The sequence below is a fragment of the Diceros bicornis genome, chromosome 8 (genome assembly GCF_020826845.1).
Source record: "Diceros bicornis minor isolate mBicDic1 chromosome 8, mDicBic1.mat.cur, whole genome shotgun sequence".
NCBI classification, from domain to species: domain Eukaryota; kingdom Metazoa; phylum Chordata; class Mammalia; order Perissodactyla; family Rhinocerotidae; genus Diceros; species Diceros bicornis.
In genome coordinates this window covers 72,843,873-72,865,154 of record NC_080747.1, presented here as the reverse complement: position 1 = coordinate 72,865,154, position 21,282 = coordinate 72,843,873, and the positions used below count along the sequence as shown (strand labels likewise).

Genomic DNA, 21,282 nt, shown 5'->3' with positions numbered 1-21,282 from the left:
AATACATTGGAAAAACTTGATAAAGATTAAAGGCTTTGTTTTCACTCCCCTAGGTGACACGTTATGATTATGGTTTATATGGGAAAGAAGGTATGGAATTCCAAGCTATTGCCATTCCCAAAGGCCCACATCTAAAGACTAGGAAATAAATGAACATTTAAGAGTATCGAAGTAAAAAAATTAAGTATGTATCATTTATATATATCATTTTTTCTAATGACATCCTGTTTTAGTTTGCTTTTGGGGTCACCTAACCGGCAACGTTTCCCATTCTAATTAAATAGAAAGGATTCTTCTAGAGAAGCATTATTTTATACAGTTAAGAGCAGTCTGGAGACAGACTGCCTGGGTTTCAAATTCCAGCTCTGCCACTCATTAGGTGTGTGACGTAGGACAACCTGCTTATGCTTTCTGTACCTCATTTTCCATATATAAGAAATTTGGATAGTAAAAATACATATCTCATCGGCTTATTGTGAGGATCAAATGAATACATGTATAAGCTCTTAGAAAAATGCCATGCCAATGTAGTAAGCGCTATATAAGTGATAGCCAGTATTGTGATTTTTTTGATTATCATCATCATCATCATTGTAAGATTTAATTCCCTAGTTTTCTGTTGAGTGACCATACTCTAAGTGATACTATAATAAATATTTGTGTAACTTAAAGTACTTTGGTTGAAAACAAACAGCAACCCTGGCTAAAATTAAGACTATAAAACAAGAAAGAAAAGAATTTTTTGGAAGGACATGGGGTAGTTCACAAAATAGAAAGCAAAGCTGAGCACATCAGCAAGATGGCAGACTAGGAGGCCCCAACCCTGCCTCCTCACAAAAACAACTTGACAACTACTAATGGATGAAAATAGCTCTGGAAAAGCTCCAGAGTACAATTAAGAAGCTTCAGCAAACCAATGGAGCACAAAAACCAAGGATGACCACATAGATAAATGTAGGAAGCATTTTACCTGCACCACCCTATTCCACAGGCCAGCACAACTTGGCATCAAGAGGGATCCCCTTGTCTGTGACTTCTTCCTGTGGAGGTAAATGAGAGCAAAAGGACCCCAGCAGCTGTCATTGCCACCATGGACACCCACAACTTTCACTGCCAAGGACCCTCACCATCTTTGCTGATGCTTACAACAGCTAAGTGCAGACACCAACACGAAGGCAACAAGTAACATGAAAAATCAAGGAAACATGACATAACCAAAGGAACACAATAAATTCCCAGTAACTGACTTCCCAAAGAAATGGAGATCTATGAATTGCCTGACAAATAATTCAAAATAATTGTTTTAAAGAAGCTGAGCAAGTTATGCGAGAACACAGATAGACAACAAAATCAGGAAAACAATACGTGAACAAAATGAGAAGTTCAGCAAAGAGAAATCATAAAAAAGAAACACGGAAATTCTGGAGCAAAAGAATACAATAAATGAAATGAAAGAATGCAATAGAGAGCAACAGCAGACTCAATCAAGCAGGAAAAATAATCAGCAAACTCGAAGATAGGTTATTTTTTTTTAAATAACCTAGTCAGAAGAGAAAAAAGAATGAAGAAAGCCTACGGGATTTATGAGATATCAAGTGAACCAATATACACATTGTGGGAGTCCCAGGAGAAGAGAGAGAGAAAGGGGTAGAGAGCTTATTTAAAAAAATAATGGCTGGGCTGACCCTGTGGCTTACCGGTTAAGTGTGCGCGCTCCGCTGCTGGCGGCCTGGGTTCGGATCCCGGGCGCGCACCGACACACTGCTTCTCCAGCCATGCTGAGGCTGCGTCCCACATACAGCAACTAGAAGGATGTGCAGCTATGACATACAACTATCTACTGGGGCTTTGGGGGAAAAAATTAAAAAGTAAAAAATAAAAAAAAAAATAATGGCTGAAGGCTTCCCAAAGCTTTGGAGGAAAGTGGACATCCAGGTTTATGAAGCGCTCAGGATCTCAAATAGGATCGGCCCAAAGAACACTACACTGAGACACATTATAACCAAATTTTCAAAAGTCAAGGACGACGACAGAGTTTTGAAAGTAAGAAGAGACAAGTGACTCATCACATATATGGGAACCCCTATAAGGCTATCAGTGGATTTCTCAGCAGAAACCTTGCAGGCAAGGAAAGAGTAGAATGATACATTCAAAACACTGAAAGAAAAAATCTACCAGCCAAGAATATTATAACTGAAAAAATTATCCTTTAAGAATGAAAGATAAATAAACCGAGAGACAAACAAAATAAAAAAACTGAGGGAGTTGGTCACCACTAGACCTGCCTTACAAAAAAATGCTTAAGGGAATTCTTCAAATTGAAATAAAAACATGGTTAACAATAAGGCAAAAGCATATGCAAGCATAAATTTCACTGGTCAAGTTAAAAATATAGAAAAATACAAAATAATGTTACACTGTAATAGTATGTGTAAATTACTTTTAACCCTGTTATAAAAAGTTAAAAGATAAAAATTTGTTAATAAATACACAATTTAAAAAGCAAGCTCTGACTTCAGGAACACAAAGTGTGTGTGCTGGGTAGTAAAAGTGTAGAGTTATTATATGCAATTGAATTTAAATTGTTATTAACTTAAAATAGATGATTATAACTACAAAATATTTTATGTGAGCCTCAAGGTAACCAAAAAGAAAAACTTATAATAGATATACAAAAGATAAAGAGAAAAGAACCAAAGCAAATCACTTCAAAAAATCATCAAATAACAAAGGAAGAGAGCCAGAGAGGAAAAGAGGAACAAAACAAATGCAAAACAAACAGAAAACAATGAACAAAATGGCAATAGTAAGTCCTTACCTATCAATAATTACTTTAAATGTAAATGGATTAAACTCCTTGATCAAAAAGCTAGAGTGGCTGATTGGATTGAAAAAATAACATCCAGCAATATGCTGTCTACAAAAGACTCACATTAGATATAAGGACACACAGATGTTGAAAGTGAAGTGATAGAAAAAGATATTTCATAAGAAAGCAGATTTAGCTATACTTGGAAAAAAATCAGAAAAAAAATAGTTTGTCAAAAACTGTCTCTAAGATGAAGATTATATTATAATGATAAAATGGTCAATTCAACAGAAAGATTTAACAATTATAAATATATATGTACCCAACATCAGAGGACCTAAATATATCAAGCAAATATTTACAGATCTGAAAGGAGAGCTTGACAGCAATACAATAATAGTAGGAGACTTCAGTACCCCACTTTCAATAATAGATGGAACATCCAGACAGAAAATTAATAAAGAAACAGCTGACTTGAAGAACACTGTAGACCAAATGGACCTAACAGACCTATTCAGGACTTTCAACCCAACAGCAGAAGAATACACATTCTTCTGAAGTGCACAAAGAACATTCTCCAGGATAGGTGATATCTTAGATCACAAAACAAATTGTAACAAATTTAGGAAGATCAGAATCATCCCAAGTATCTTTTTTGACCTCAATCAAATGAAACTAGAAATCAATAACAGTAGGAAAATGGGAAAATCACAAATATGTGGAAACTAAGCAACATACCCTTGAACAACCACTGGGTCAAAGGGAAAATCAAAAGGGAATTAAGCATCTTAAACAAAAACACAACATACCAAAACTTATGGAATGCTGCAAAACCACTATTAAGAGAGAAGTTTATAGTGATAAATGCCTACATTAAAAAAAAATTCTCAAATGAACAATCTAACTTTACAACTCAAAGAACTAGAAAAAGAGCACAGTAAGCCCAAGGATATAATAAAGGATGGAAGTATATGATAAAGATGGAAGGATATAATAAAAATCAGAAGAGAACTAAATCAATATAGAATAGAAAAACCAACAAAAGTATGTTGGTTTTTTTGAAATGATTTAAAAAATCAACCAAACTTTTGCTAGACTTAGAAAGAAAGAGAGAAGACTCAAGTAAATAAAATCAGAAGAGGAGACATTACAATGGATATCTCAAAAATAAAAAGGATCATAAAAGGACTATTATGACCAACTATGTGCCAACAAATTGGGTAACCTAGAAGAAATGGATAATTTCCTAGAAACATACAACCTGCCAAAACTGAATCAAGAAAAAATAGAAGGCCAGAACAGACAAATAAATAAGGAGATTGAATCAGTTATCAAATACCTCCCAACAAAAAAAAGTCCAGGACCAGATGGCTTTTAGAGAAGAATTAATACTAATCCATCTAAAACTCTTCCAATAAGTAGAATAAGAGGAAACACCTCCAAACTCATTTTATGAGGCCAGCATCACCCTGATACCAAACCAGACAAAGACATCACAAGAAAAGAAAACTACAGCCTGCTATCACTGATGAACATAGATGGAAAAATCCTCAATAAAATACTAGTAAACGAGATTCAACAGCCCATTAAATGGATCGTACACCATGACCAAGTGGGATTTATCCCTGGAATACAGGGATGGTTCAGCATACACAAATCAATCAATGCAATATACTACATTAATAGAATAAAAGGAAAACAACACATGATCATCTCAATAGACACAGAAAAAGCCCTTGACAAAGTTCAACATCCATTCCTGATAAAATCTCTTTACAACATAGGTATAGAAGAAACTTACTTCAACACAGTTAAGGCAATATCTAACAATCCTGTAGGTAATATCATAATGGAGAAAAATTGAAAGCTTCCCCTGTAAGATTGGGCACAAGGCAAGATGCCCACTCCTGCCACTTTGATTCAATGTAGTACTGGAAATCCTAGCCAGGGCAATTAGGCAAGAAAAAGAAATAAAAGCCATCTAAATTGGAAAGGAAGAAGTAAAATTGTCTCTGTTTGCAGATGACATGATCTTATATATGGAGAGAAAATCCTAAAAACTCCACCAAAAAGCTGTTAGAACTAATAAACAAGTTCAGTAAAATTGTGGGATACAAAATCAACATACAAAAATTAGTCATATTTCTATACACAAACAACTATCTGAAAAGGAATTGAAGTAAACATCCCATTCACATTAGCAACAGAAAGAATAAAATATTTAGGAATAAACTTAACAGAAGAGGTGAAAGGCTTGTGCACTGAAAATTATAAAGCATAAATAAAGGAAATTAAAGACAATGCAGATAACATGCAAGGACATCCCATGTTCATAGATTAGAAGAATTAATATTGTTAAAATGGCCATACTGCTCAGAGGTATCCACAGATTTCAGTGCAATCCGTATCAAAATTCTAATGGCATTCTTTATAGAAGAAAAAAAAATCCTAAATTTTATATGGAACCAGGAAACCTCCAAATAGCCAAAGCAGTCTTGAGCAAAAAGAACAAATCTAGAGGCATCATATTTTCCTGATTTCAAAATATATTACAAAGCTATGGTAATCAAAACAGTATGATACTGTCATAAAAACAGACATATAGACCAATGGAACAGAATAGAGAGTCCAGATATAAATCCATGCATCTACAGTCAATTGATCTTCCACAGAGGTACCAAGAACACATAATGGGAAAAGGATAGTCTCTTCAATATATGGTTCTGGGAAAACCAGATAGCCACATGCAAAAAAAATGAAATTGAACCCTTATCTTACACCATACCTAAAAATTAACTTGAAATGGATTAAAGACTTAAACATAAGACCTGAAATTGTAAAACTCCTAGAAGAAAACATAGAAAAAAGCTCTTTGACATTGGTCTTGGCAGTGGTTTTTTGGATTTGTCACCGAAAGCATAGGCAACAAAAGGAAAAATAAGTGGAACTTCAAACTGAAAAGCTCTGCACAGCGAGGGAAACCATCAACAAAATGAATAGGCAACCTACAGAATGGGCGAAAATATTTGCAAACCACATATCCAATAAGAGGTTAATATCCAAAATATATAAGGAACTTATACAACTCATTAGCAAAAAAACAACGCAATTAAAAAGTGGGCAAAGGACCTGAATAGACATTTTTTCTAAAGAAGACGTACAAATGGCCAATAAACACATGACAGGATACTCAACATCACTAATCATCAGGGAAATGCAAATCAAAATTACAATGAGCTATCACACCTGTTAGAATGGCTGTTATCAAAAAAACAGACAAGTGTTGGTGAGGATGTGGAGAAAGGGAACTCTGGTATACTGTTGATGGGGGTGTAAATTGGTTCAGCCATTATGAGAAACAATGTGGAGATTCCTCAAGAGTAAAAATAGAACTATATGATCCAGCAAGCCTGCTTCTGGGTGTATATCCAAAGGAAATGAAATCAAGTCACTAAGAGACATCTGCACTCCTATGTTCATTGCAACATTATTCACAATAGCCAACAAATGGAAACAACCTACATGTTTGGCAGATGAATGGATAAAGAAAATATGGTGTGTATGTGCTTGCAGGTGTGTATGTATATGTATATATGTACATACATACATACAATGGAATATTATTCAGCCATAAAAAAGGAAGTCCTGTCATTTGCAACAACATGGATGAACCTGGAGGACGTTATGCTAAGTGAAATAAGCCAGATGTGGAAAGACAAATACTGTGTGATCTCATTTATATGTGAAATCTAAAAACATTGAACTCATGGATGCAGAGTGTAGATCGGTGGTTGACAGGTGCTGGCAGAGGGGAAAATGGGGAGATGCTGGTCAAGTGGTACAAAGTTTCAATTTTGCAAGATAATTAAGTTCTAGGGATCTAATGTACAACAATGTGAGTATAGTTAAGAACATATATTGTATACTTGAAATTTACTAACAGCATACATCTTAAGTGTTCTCACCACAAAAATAAAGGGAAAGGTAATTATGTGAGGTTACAGATATGTTAATTAGCTTGATTTGATGCTATTTCACATGAATATGTGTATCAAAACATCAAATTTTACACTTTATATACAATTTTTTTGGTCAGTTATGTCTCAATAAAGCTGGAAAATCAAAAAGAAAGAAGAGCTAATGACCAGACTTCCCAAAGGACGTTAACCTTGTGGCAGCTGCTGGATTCTGGGCAGCCTGCAGTGTGAGAGCAGGGCGGTCTGTTCAAAGAGCTGCCATTGGGATAAATCGGCTTCAGCTGTTCTCAGTTCTTGGGTCTTTGCATTCCTGCTATGACAGGGAATAAATATCTAATTGATACTTGTAAGAGCGTTGAAAGACATGCCCAAGTGTTGGTCAGAGACACACTGATTGAAAGACTGTAACCAACAGAATGAGGGTAGTTTCTTAAAACTAAGTCTTTTAAAACTCTTTAAGGACAGTTAGTTGTCCACTTTGGTGCTATAAAGAGACAGAAAAGATTGAAACACCCTTTGTGTTTTTAGGGTCAAGGATAGAGAATGAGACACGCACATAAGTAATTAGCACAGACAACAGGTTATAATGTACATGTGAAATAAATAAGACAAGAAGGGTGGGTTGAAGGGATTGGATGGCAGGAATAAGGGTTTTACATTTGATCTGGTAGGCAGAATAATTAAAACTTCAGGAAAGGAGTGACTTGAATTGGAGTCATAAATTAGAAAACGTAATTTGTTTTGTTTTGTTTTTTAATTTTTGTTTATTGCAGTAACATTGGTTTATAACATTGTATAAAATTGAGGTGTACATCATTATACTTCTATTTCTGCATAGATTACATCATGTTCACCACTCAAATACCAATTACAGCCCATTACCATGCACATGTGCCAGATTACCCCTTCCGCCCTCCTCCCTCCCCCCTTCCCCCCTGGTAACCACCAATCCAATCTCTGTCTCTATGTGTTTGTTTATTGTTGTTATTATCTACTACTTAATGAAGGAAATCATACGGTATTTGACCTTCTTCCTCTGACTTATTTCACTTTGCATAATACCCTCAATGTCCATCCATGTTGTCACAAATGGCTGGATTTCATCGTTTCTTATGGCTGAGTAGTATTCCATTGTGTATATATACCACAACTTCTTTATCCATTCGTCCCTTGATGGGCACTTAGGTTGCTTCCAAGTCTTGGCTATTGTGAATAACACTGCAATGAACACAGGGGTGTGTAGGACAAACTGAAGGAGGAGAGAAGAGTCATAAAAGGTTGTCTTTGTATCATCAGTCTATTCAGTCATTCGACGAGCATTTATTAAATACCTGCTATGCAGTAGGCAGTATTCTATGAGCTGGAGAAATAGCAGTGAATGAAAAAATAATCCCTGCTCTCATGGAGTTTGTATTTTTAATAGGGAGACAGAAACAATAAACAATTAAGGAAATTAATATGCCATTTGATGATAGATTCTGTGAAGGTAATTGAACCATAGGAAGGACTTGACATTAATGGTATATGAGAGGAGAAAGGGAAGTCGAGGGCACTATTTTATAGAGAGAAATGAGGGAGGCCCCTCTGAGGTAGCATTTGAGTGGAGATCAAAATGATGTGGTGGAGCAGTCATGTAAACATCGGGAGGAAGAGCATTCCAGGTAGTCAGAACAGCAAGTAAAAGGCCCTGAGTCTGGCACTCGCTAGCTTGCCTATGACAGTAGGTCACTATTCAAACCCCATGCACATCAATAAAAAGTAGAGCTGCTCCAAGTCAAGACTGTGAAACAAGGAAGCATGGTGGGCTAGATTATCAAAGAAAAGCACAGATACAGGCGTACCTCACAGATTTTGTGGATTCAGTTCCAGACCACCGCAATAAAGCAAATGTTGACATAAAGCGAGTTACATGAATTCTTTGGTTTCCCAGTGCATTTAGTAAAAGTTATCTTTACACTATACTGTACTCTATTAAATGTGCAATAGCATTCCGTCTAAAAATGTATATACCTTAATTAAAAAATACTCTATTGCTAAAAAGAATGCTAACCATCATCTGAGCCTTCATCGAGTTGTAATCTTTCTGCTGGTGGAGGATTTTGCCTGGGTGTTGATGGCTGCTAACTGATCAGAGTGGTGATCGCTGAAAGCTGGGGGTGGCTGTGGCAATTTCTTAAAATAGAACAACAATGAAGTTTGCCGCATTGATCGACTCTTCCCTTCACAAACAGTTTCTCTGCAGCATGTGATGCTGTTTGATAGCATTTTCCCCACAGTAGAACTTCTTTCAAAATTGAAGTCAGTCTTCTCAAACCCTGCCTCTGCTTTATCAACTAAGTTTATGTAATATTCTAAATCCTTTGTGGTTATTTCAACAATCTTCACAGCATCTTCACCAGGAGTAGATTCCGACTCAAGAAACAACTTTCTTTGCTCATCCGTAAGAAGCAACTCCTCATCCGTTTTATCATGAGATTGCAGTGATTCAGTTACCTCTTCGCGCTCCACTTTTAATTCTAGTTCTTTTGCTATTTCCACCACATCTGCAGTTACTTCCTCCACTGAAGTCTTGAACCCCTCAAAGTCATCCATGAGGGTTCAAATCATCTTCTTCCTAACTCCTGTTAATGTTGATATTTTGACCTCTTACCATGAATCATGAATGTTCTTAAAGGCATCTAGAATGGTGAATCCTTTCCAGAAAGTTTTCAATTTACTTTGCCCAGATCCATCAGAGGATTCACTATCTATGGCAGCTATAGCCCTTATTTCTTAAATAATAAGACTTGAAAGTAGAACTTACTCCCTGATCCATGGGCTGCAGAACGGATGTTGTGTTAGCAGGCATGAAAACAACATTCATCATCTTGTACATCTCCGTTAGAGCTCTTGGGTGACCAGGTGCATTGTCAATGAGCAGTAATTTTGAAAGGAACCTTTTTTCCTGAGCAGTAGGTCTCAACAGTGGGCTCAAAATATTCAGTAAACCCTGTTGTAAACAGATGTGCTGTCATGCAAGCTTTGTTGTTCCACTTATAGAGCACAGGCAGAGTAGGTTTAGTATAATTCTTAAAGGCTTTGGGATTTTCCGAATGGTCAACTCAAGTCGCCAGCTGCATTAGCCCTTAACAAAGAGAGTCAGTCTGTCCTTTGAAGCCAGGCATTGACTTCTCCTTTCTAACTATGCAAGTCCTAGATGGCATCTTCTCTCAATAGAAGGTTGTTTTCTCTACATTGAAAATCTGTTGTTTAGTGTAGCCACCTTCATTAATTATCCTAGCTAGATCTTCTGGATAACTTGCTGCAGCTTCTACATCAGCACTTGCTGCTTCACCTTGCACTTTTATGTTATGGAGACGGCTTCTTTCCTTAAACCTCATGAGCCAACCTCTGCTAGCTTCAGACTTTTCTTCTGCAGCTTCCTCACCTCTCTCAGCCATCATAAAATTAAAGAGAATTAGGGCCTTGCTGTGGATTAGGCTTCATGTTAAGGGAATGTTGTGGCTGGTTTGGTCTTCCATACAGACCGCTAAAACTTTCTTTATGTCAGCAATAAGACTGTTTCACTTTCTTATACATGTGTTCACTGGAGTAGCACTTTTAATTTCCTTCAAGAACTTTTCTTTTGCATTCAAAACTTGGCTAACTGGCACAAGAGGGCTAGCTTTTGGCCTATCTCAGCTTTTGACATGCATTCCTTGCTAAGCTTAATCATTTCTATCTTTTGATTTAAAGTGAGAGATGTGTGACTGTTGCTTTCACTTGAACACTTAGAGGCCATTGTAGGGTTATTAATTGGCCTAATTTCAATATTGTGTCATAGGGAGTAGGGAGGCCCAAGGAGAGAGAGAGAGATGGGGGAACGGCTGGCTGGTCAGTAGAGCAGTCAGAACACGCACAACATGTATTGATTAAGTTCACCATCTTATATGGGCTTGGTTCATGGTGCCCCAAAACAATTACAATAGTAACATCGAAGGTCGCTGATCACAGATCACCATAACGAATAGAATAATAATGAAAAAGTTTAAAATATTGCAAGAATTACCCAAATGTGACACACAGATGCAAAGTGAGCCAATACTGTTGGAAAAATGGCGCCAATAGACTTGCTTAATGCAGGGTTGCCACAAACCTTCAGTTTGTAAAAAAACACAATGTCTGCGAAGCGCAATAAAGCGAAGCACAATAAAATGAGGTATGCCTGTGTTCACGATAGATCTGAAATCACCAGAGCAGCGTATGGACACCTAAACTAATCTTAAACCACTAGGTACTGTGACAGAAATAAGCAAGTTGAGAGTAACTGGGGAAAGCTGTTTTTGATGAGATTGTTACAAAAAGCTTCTCTAAAGAGGTGAGAGAGGAGCTGAAGGAAGAGAAAACTACATTGGGTTGTAATATTAACATCAAGAGTCCAAATTCTAATATTTAATGATGCTTAAAATCTTTGATTTAATTTAACCACTCCTTGCTACATTTCATTCTCATTCCTTTTTTCTCTACATGTAAAGGACTGGTTGCCATTCCCTGTAAAGCAATTTTTAATACACTTAAAGACAATTAAGGTTATACTTTTTGAATATTATATTTGCAGTTTATAAAGTAAGTGTAATAAGTCCAGAATTTGGCTGCTTCTCACTTCCTCCATTTCTATTTCCCTGGTCCAAGCCTGAGACTGAGAATTACACATTTCTTCCCAAAAGTATGTGTAGTGAAGATCGATCAAGTACTATTTTTTTATTCAATTTATTCTCTTCATTTATGTGAAGATGACATCATATTGCTTTTGAGTTTTAGGAAAACATCATTTTTATTTTTTAGTCAGTCAAATAAAATTCATTTTGTAGATGCAGACGAATTACAGAGGAGAGTTTATTTTGTTGTCAAGAGTGGTTTGTAATCTGCTGGTAACATTTGTTGGATCCTGGTTGTGTGCAAAGTAACACTGTTCCATACGCTCTTTCCTGTAGGAGGCCTCAGGCAAGGGCTGCTACCTCAACTTGTGATCATATCAGCATCGCTCTTTATGATTTGCTCTCTGGAATTCAACCAAATCACCTGTTGTGGGTTTGACCCCAGCACACCAAATGCAGCTTTCTGACAGCTCTTCCTTGTCATAATAACAGCTTCTTTTCCACGTACCCTTACCCATCATTATATTACCCAGCCAATGATAAACTGTATGATTATCTGATTCCCAACATCATGGAGATCCATCACATTTCTTAAATGGTTGTGTTACCAGGCAATGGGCTCACTCTGCTCGCTGCAATCTGAGCCAATTAATCCTGAGTTAGAGATCGAGAAAGGAAATTTTAATTTGATTAGCCAGCATAATTGGGAAGATGGCAGATTAATGTCTCATAAAAACCATCTTCAAAGATTACAGAATCTTGAGGCAGTTATATAGGGAAAATGGGCAGTAAGGAGGGAGTCCAGGGATGTTGGGCTCTAGGTGTGATGGGCTCCGGGCATCACATTGTTCCATTCTTCTGTCAGCTGTGATGGATACCTTGTAGGTCTGTTTCCCGCCTATGCTCAGCCTGTTCCTGGAGAGAAGCTCATAGAACAAAGTTTTTAATTTATCAAGCTATTGGGGGAGTACCTACATAAGTGGAGGCCGTAAATCAGGAGAGCATGTGAATTTTTTAGAGTATGTGCAGAGCAGTGAGTAGGCACACAGAGGAGGGGCTGGGGCCATTTAGTGTAACAAGGTGACCTCACTTATGCTCACTTACAGTTGGAAATTAATATCAAAGGGAAGGGAAATGTAAGAGTTGACATTGTTTTATATACTCATTCAACAAATATTTATTAAATACCTATTGGATGCTGGGGATACATTGATCTAATCCTTGCCTTCATGAGCCTTAAAGTCTACTGGGGGTGATAGATAATAAATAAATATAAAATAAATAAAATTGTTAATTACAAATTAGAATAAGTACTGTGATTGAAATAAAGCAGCTTAATAAGAGAAGACCATAGTCAGGGGGAGCCACTTCAGATGGGGTTGTTCAAGAAGGCCTCTCTGGGCACGTGATATAGGAGCTGAAGGATAAGAATGCACTAGCCATGCTGAAGACATGGTGGAAAGGCATTCTAGGGAGAGGGAATATGAAGGGCGAATGCTTAAAGGCAAGAAGGGACTTAAGGATATTTGAAGCATAGAAAAGAAGGCCATTGTGGCTGAGGCAAAGTAAGGGAGAGGGCGAACGGTATAAGATGAGGTTAGAGAAGTAGGCAAGAGCTGGATCCTGTAGGGCTGCATAGTTTATGGTAAAGAGTTTGGCTTTTCTTCCGGGAATAATGATAAGACTTTGATAGAGGAGTGACATCACCTGATTTACATATACGAAGCTTTAGAGGCAGGATGGTTGAAGTAATTTAGGTGAACAATGATGGTTGTAACGGGGGTGGCTGCGTACATGGAGAGAAGTGAATGAATCCCTGTTCATTTTGGAAAGTGCTGACTGGACCTGATGGTGGGAGGTATGGGAAAGGGAGGAATCAAAGTACATACCTAAGACATTGGCTTCAGCGACTGGGTGCCATCTGCTAACCTGGGGAAGAAACTCAAGGACTGACTGAATTTTTGGCTGATGAATCAAAAGCTCAGATTTGGACATACTAAATTTAGGCGCTTGTTAGACCACCAAGTGGTATTGCCAAGAAGGCATTTAAATATAAGTAGCTCAGGAAAAACGTCAAAGGCAGTGATACAAACTTGGGAGTCATTAGTATATTGGTTGTATTTAAAAGCCATGAAAGTGTGATGAGATCATTGCATCATTTGGGAAAAGACTTGTCTGCATCAACCCTTGAGTCACTCCAACTTCGTTCACTTATTCAACACATATTTATTGAGCTTCTACTGTACTAGGCACTTTTCTGTGGTATTGTACTTATAGTAGTGAGTAAAGGAGACCAATTATTTGCCTTCATAGAACTTCTATTTAGTAGAGGATACAGAAAATAAACCAATAATGAATAGCTAAGTAACTTTATTGTGTAGAGGAGAAGCAGCAGCCAAGAAGACTATGTGGAGTTGGTGGACAGGTAGGCAATTTGTTTTCCCTACCAGTGATGCTGTGGCAGCTAATACAAGAGAATAGTTCAGGAACAAGGAATCACCTGGTTCAGATGTAGCTAAGAACCCAAGGAAGATGGAGACCAAGCTGTGACTGTTTTCAGCACTTTCTGTGCAGTAGTGATAAACAGGTTTGGGGGCATTGAAGATGAAGAAGTAGAAATAGTGAGTGAAGATGGTTGTTTTGAAGGTGTTTGCTATAAAGGAAGGCAAAAAAGTGGGACCACAGCTAGTGGGAGAAATGAGATTAAGGAAGTGTTGTTTTAAAAACAAACAAAAAAAGATATAATTACAGAGCATGCTTGCAATTGATGGGAATGATCTAGTGGAGACAGAGTGGGAGGGGATAATTGAAGGAGTGAAGTCCTTGAGAAGGCGAGAGGAGATAAAATCCAGGGTGCTTATGGAAGGAATGGCTGTTTGATAGGATCAGGGTCTTATCTTTTATTGTAACTGGAGGGAAGGCAGAGAAGATGGATGGTTGCAGCTAGGTTTGTAAATTTGATGGTGAGAAAAGGAGCAGTTTCTGCTCCGATGCTTCTGTTTTTCCAGTGAAGTATGAAGCGAGAATGGAAGGAAAGGGGTTTGAGAAGAGAGAAGACACAAAATATCATCTTGGAGAGTGGAAAGTCAAGTTACTAAAGAAGTATAGCAGGGTTGCTGTGCATTAGAGAGAGTTCATTCAAGATTTATGATAACAAATATAATATGAAACAGTCAACTAATTCTATAATTTTTTTCCAGCCACTTTCAGTTGCTCCATTCCCAGCACAGAGAAGAGATATAGCTGGATTCATCCACTGTTGTACTTTTGTGAGATGAATGCAATGATTGAAGACTGGAGGAAGGAAATGAAGGGTATTAGTGAAGGAATGAAGGGCCATGAAATGTAAGCTGATTAAGGAGGGAATTAAAAACAGGAAGAATGCACAGGGGGTTGGGAAAGGTTAGAAAAGGGATATTATTCATTCATTGGTTTACTCATTAGCTAGAACAATGGAGCTCTTACTGTGTGCCATACACTGTTCTAGGCCCTGTGGACATGTTCGTGAGCAGGACGGATGGAGTCCTTTCACAGAGTAGGGTGAGATGGATAATAAAGAATTCAAACTAATAGGCATTAAAGTCAGATATTGGCTGAGGGCTATGAAGAAGTATGAAAGGGGTCAGGAGATAGCATCAAGTGGGAGGGGAGAGCAGAGGCGATTGAGATAGGTGTCCCAGGAAGGGAATGCTCTCTAGTAAAACTGAACAATGATGACCAACCCGGATGGAGTGATGGGACAAACCCGTGAATGACAATGGGTGGAGTGTGCTATGCTCAGGGAACAGCCAGTGCTTTTCTATTTTTTAATGTCATTAGCAGCTGAATAGTAAAGCCAGCGAAGTCATGATAAACAAGGTATTTTTTCCTTCCCTATTGTATTTTTAAGTGGTGTTTTCATGCATACCAAAGTCACACAGCTGGTTTAAGCAATCGGTTGTTGCACAAGTCTTTAGAGTGAACAATTGGTTCAGTCAGAAGTCTCATTTAGGTAGACCAAAAGTGTAAAATAAATATAAATGTACCCTATATAATAGATTCATGTCTAATTTGTTTATCATTTCATTCTCCAGTGACCAGCATTGGAATGCCACCCATAATGGGATTCAGTTAATATTTGAGTGGATTTTTATGCCCATATATAGTTTAATACCTACAAACATAAAACATTCCCCCTTCAAACCTTTTCAAAGAAATTCTTCTAAGGGAAGTGTTCGAACATAAACCCAAGGTCTCTTCTCTTTGCCTTGGGAGTGTGGGGACTTGCTTTAAATGGCTTTTTAAAAAAATGTAGATATAATGCACATACCATAAAATCCACCTGTTTAAAGTATACAATTTATTGGTTTTTAGTATGTTCACAAAGTTGTGTGACCATCACCATTACCTAATTCCAGAACATTTTTATCACCCCAAAAAAGAAACCCCATACAGACTGGAGCCATTAGGAGTCACTCCCCATTCCCCCCTCTTCTCATCCCCGTCAAGCACTAATCTACTTCCTGTCACTATTTGCCTATTCTGGACATTTTATATAACTGGAATCACACAATATGTGTCCTTTTGGGTTTGGCTTCTTTCACTTAGCATGATGTTTTCAAGGTTAACCTATGTGTTTAGCAGGTATTAGGACTTCATTCCTTTTTATAGCTGTATTATGTCCTGCTGTGTGGATATACCATATGTATTCATATATCAGTTGATTCTAACTTTATAATATATGTTTTGGAAGAATACATTAATGTATTACCAGTTACTTATTTAAGCTGCTAGTTGCATTACTTAATTTTTCTCCAGAAATCTGAGTAACATTGGCCCTGCAGGAAATGTTCCCTGTGTGCTGTGGCTCTGGAGCCCCCGGGCTCACTGCCTACTGCATGGGTGCATGCCAGTATTTCAGCGGCATTCTGGTGGGGCATTGGGAATGCAACTCTGAACAGGTGGTGGCTTATCTTTTTGTCAGTAAATATTGCTTCTTCCTGGAAGAATCATAAAATCATAAAATCTTGCAATTTAAGAAGTAGACAGGATTCTTGGAGCTTATCTAATCCAATCCCTTTGTTTTATAGATCTTTGAACTGAGGGAGAGGTCCAAGAGGTCAGAATGCCTGCCCAAGTTCCTACAGCTGGTTAGTTAGAGAACTTGGATGAGAAGCCAGATCTCTTGCCTCCTACTTCAGTGCTCTGACTACTAAACTTCACTTTGTCTCTGTTTTATGAATTTAAAGTCATAAAAAATAAACATAATTCATGTAGGTGGCATTTTCAGATAAAAGTTTACAGGAAATGCTTTCAGAGTCTTATAAGGAAAAGCTATTACTTTATACTATAATTTATAGGGAAAGATGGAGAAAATAGGAGCAATAAAGAAATATTCTCACCGTGAGTCTGTGCATAAGGAAGGAAGAATTATAGACATTTGTAAACAGACCATTATAAACAAAGGTTCAACTATTCCTATTAATTTCCCTTAAGGTCAGCCTTTTTTATTCTAATCACATTCTAACATTTACAAACCAGTAGTTTAAAAACAGGGTATAAGGATAATGCATGATTATATTATCCAAGTGTAGTCAAATTGAGCAATGGATTATGCAGTTAATCACCTGGATCTTCTAAATGTCATGCTGGATATAGTTTATCCCTCTCACAGTGAGTCAGAAGCAGGAATGGGTTCATTCGCTATTTCCAGTAAGCAGCTTACCACCAGCAGGTATTGTGACTGGTGGGAAAGGGGAGGACCGGAATGCACACTTATTTGGGATCTCAAGAAGTGTACCCTTGAGTCCTTGCTTACGGCCATACGTGAGGCCATAGGCAGCTGAGAGTGTTGGCAGCACTGCAGCTACCCCTCAGCTTGGAAGAGGCTCTGGGTCCCCTCTGAGTCTGGGAATACTGTTCCCTAGCACAGAGCTAGGGAGCAGCCCTCCCTGTGCCGTGTACAGCCCTGCAGTCCAGGCATAGGTCTCAGCTCTGCCACCCTCTGTATGGCCTTGGGCACGTCACCTCAAGATCCAAGTCTTTCATCTGTAAAATTAGGGGGTGGGGGGTGGGGGTAGACCAGTTGATCTTGAAAAACTCTTGGCTTTAAAATGCTATAGCTCTAGAACCAGTGATTTCAGATGTCACGTATATTGAATGAGTAGTAGTATATAAAGGTGATAAGAGCTCAAACCTTAAAGTTAAACAGAACCATCTTTGAGTCCTGTGTGACATTGAGCAAGTTACTTAACTTCTGTAAGCTTTTGTTGTGTTACCCTTAAAAGGGGAATGATGATAAATAGTACCTAACTCATAGGACTGTTGGGAGCAAAAATGATATTACGAGTGCAGTCTTTAGCACAGTGCCTGATACATCCTAAGATTCAGTCAATATTTATTAGCAGTAAGCAGTATTGTTATTTTCTTTAGGGATATTTTATCCTGATAACATAGTGTTCCCTTTAGAAATAAAGGAATATAATTCCAGAAAATTTTAGTAATATTGTAAAGTATGTAGACTACAATTTTGTTTAAAAGATTATAATCAACCCTAAAGTAAACTGGAAAAGAAAACATTACTTAGATGATTGAGTGTTAGGCATGATTGGGGAAGAAATGGGATGCAAAGAAGCAAGTGAAAGAAACCTGGCTTATTTTTTCCTTGGCTTTATTGTTGTCTGTAATTTTCCTCTTAGGTATTTTTGTTCTATCTTAATTTAGAGATAGAATCATCCATGGAAAATTTAACCAAGTTAATGGCTATTCAGAAGTGAGGCCCTACAGTATTTTTTCAAAAATAACAACATTATTTTTGTTTTTGTTTGTCATGTAGAGATAAATAGTAAATGTATCCAACTCCATGTAAGCTGCCTCCTTGTTATTTCTGCTATTACTTTTGCAAGTACTATTTTGGTGTGAACCAAGGACGTAGAAGCTTAATAATTTTGGAAACAGACACTCAGATATTTTTCCTCAGGATATTGATATGAAACTATCACTATTCAATAGTAGTTTGCTGAACTATCTGAAGGAATTTAAGATAAAATATTTACAGAATCAGAACCCATTTGTAAAATACTGTGGGGAAAGTTGGCAACTCTAAGTTTGGTGGTCGGTATCTTAGAGAATTAACTATTCAGTTCTCCAAAGAAGAGGTGAGCTGTCTGCGGATGTGTAAGGGACTTGATAGTGGAGATGAGATTTTTAATGGTCATCTCTGAATATGTATGTCCTGTATGTCCCACACCTATTCCATCACTATCTTGTCTTACTTCACTGTTGTATGTGACAAACAATAAAAGGAACGTTTTGACTCCTCACTATAATCTTGCCAGCTTCTGATATGAGTAACTCAATCCAGAAATGACTCATCTCTCTGCTTTTCACTGCATTGTAATTTCTGGCTAGGGTAATGTTCTTTAGTCTCTAATGTTTCTTTTATACTTCTTTTATAGGAGGCCAGTTGTAAGAACTCCTTGCCCATCCTTCTAACAAAAGACATAGAGAGAGATATGCAAAAAACGTCTCCAAAAACCAGGGTGAGTTATGTCTGCTCTTGCGGCTGCCACGTGAAAGCTTTAGCAGGGCTCTTTATGTTGTCATGTTTCAATGCTCTGTTGCTTGCTTTTCTCTCAGCCTTTTTTTCTTTTTTGCACCTGGTGGTATAAACAGCACTTTTTATTGAGTACATTTAATTCAAGGTTATATTCATCCAAAAATTCTCAGTATACTCCTATTATTTAACAGAGAGTGATATTTTTTAGTAGTGATTTTACTTCTGCTCAGAATTGTTTCCAGCCTACAACATAGGAAGTATTCAAGTGTCATAAACCTTTCCTGGGTTACTTCAAGGGGTAAAGTATCCAACTATCATTTTTCTTTTTCAAAATAGAAATCATTTTATTGATTTTCATAAATACAGAAGTAACACATAATCAGTGGAAAGTATTTAAGTAAATTTTAATAAGAAAAAATAAGAATTATCATATATATGACAGAATAAAGGATCTGATGTGTAAAATTTTGTTTTCTTTGTTAAGAAAAATCCAAAATGCACATAATTGTGTTGGCCAGTGAAAAGAAAAATTCCTTGAACCCAAAATATGTCATGAGAATTTGATCATTTGTTTTGTCCAACCAGAAAAGTGATTGCATTAATTTTAAGGCCCCTTTCCAATCTTGAATCTCTTTTGGGTAGAACTTCTCCTCTTTACTAGGCATATATAATATTCCTCACTGGCCACTGTGACATTTATAGAGCTACTTTTGTTTTCCAATTCTAAGACAAAATGTTCTCCAAACTTTGAGTCCACTGTAGGCAAAATTTAAAAGAATTCTAGGGATCGGCCTGGTGGCGCAAGCAGTTAAATGCACGTGCTCCGATTCGGCGGCCCAGGGTTTGCAGGTTCGGATCCCGGGCGTGCACCAACGCACTGCTTGTTAAGCCATGCTCTGGCGGTGTCCCATATAAAAAGTAGAGGAAGATGGGCACGGATGTTAGCCCAGGGCCAATCTTCCTCAAGAAAAAAGGGGAGGATTGGCATAGGATGTTAGCTCAGGGCTAGTCCTCCTCACAAAAAAAAAAAAAAAAAAAATTCTAGTCTCTGATTTTAATCGCAAGTTATTATAAAAATAATTGTGGCTTTATTTTTAAAGGCGTATCAAGTGAAGTATTGAGTCATTAGTGTCTTATTTATGGTTCGAGTCTATGGTTTATTTTAAAAAGAAATAAAAACATCTTTTTTTATAAAACTTATTCCACCTTGATTTTTTCTGGAAAATTATTTTAATTATCTATCATGCTCTGCTCTCCAGTTTCAAACTATTTTTTCTATCTTTCTCAATGAAACATTTGTGTGTGCAAACTTAGATATAGTTAATTCAAATGTATAGTAATTTTGTTTACTGTGCAGTTAATAAATATTCAATGTCAAAAAATATACTAATCAGGCTGATGCATTGCAAAAATGTAGGATTTGAGGAAAATTTTTAGGTAACATTTGTTTATCAACGTCATTTATATTGGTATAACTACTTTCAGGTGAAGACACCCTAGATGAATCACTTCCTAAATAAAAGATAATCTTGAAACCTATCATAAAAATTGTTTGAAGGGATTCTACTACTCTTATGAAATTAATCCCATTTAGAATATTTCAGGCATATATGGAACAATAATTAATGTGCACTTATTATCCTCTATCAGTCTTGCTGTATGGTTCATGACCAAACTAATTCAATAGAGAAATTACTTCATTGGTTAAGCCTTGGTTTGTAACTTTACCTTCTTTGTGGCCTTACATGAGCAAGTTCCAAGTTCACATGAGCAAACTAGGCTCTGCTTAGTTAAGGGGTGATTAAAAATCTTGGTAATTTCAAATCCCAGAAATGTGGCAGAGCATGTGAGCTACAAGAGATTATAGGGCACTCTTTTACCAAGATTTTATCTTGAGATCTTTGGTCTTCCAGCTTATCTTTGAAAGCTAAAGCTGAGAACACCTTCAAAATATGGTTAGTGTGTCCTTTCTAGAGTGACTTAGTGAGCTATGAGAATGATGTGTATCCTTGATGTTAATGTTACTCCATTTGGCCTCCATAGCTGTCTTTCTCAGACATCTCCAGTTACAGCTGTATTTGCCTTGGACAGCTAAGTATTTCTGACCTCTATATGGCTAGAGATGTAAAATGGTAATCCAGAAATGGCATATGTCCATTGGCTCTGGAGATGTCTGTCTACTCTAAGCCATCTGTCCCCATCTGTGTTCCCTCTGCCAGCTGTTGTCTCTGCTGTTAGGCAATGGGAAGGATTATGTTTCTCTTCCTTAGGTAGGAAAGCAGTTCTTGATTTGAGTCCAAGCTGAAAAGAAATGATACCTCT

General features: G+C 37.3%; 1 protein-coding gene across 4 annotated transcripts in view; it reads left to right on the top strand.

Moving 5' to 3' along the window:
* The window catches only part of FAM13A (family with sequence similarity 13 member A), a 317,773-nt gene that overhangs the window by 122,979 nt on the left and 173,512 nt on the right, over positions 1-21,282 (top strand). For all 4 annotated transcript variants that reach the window (XM_058547500.1, XM_058547499.1, XM_058547501.1 and 1 more), the window contains exon 6: positions 18,860-18,943. In XM_058547500.1, the coding sequence (XP_058403483.1) occupies positions 18,860-18,943 (84 nt within the window). The remainder of the gene's footprint in view (positions 1-18,859; positions 18,944-21,282) is intronic.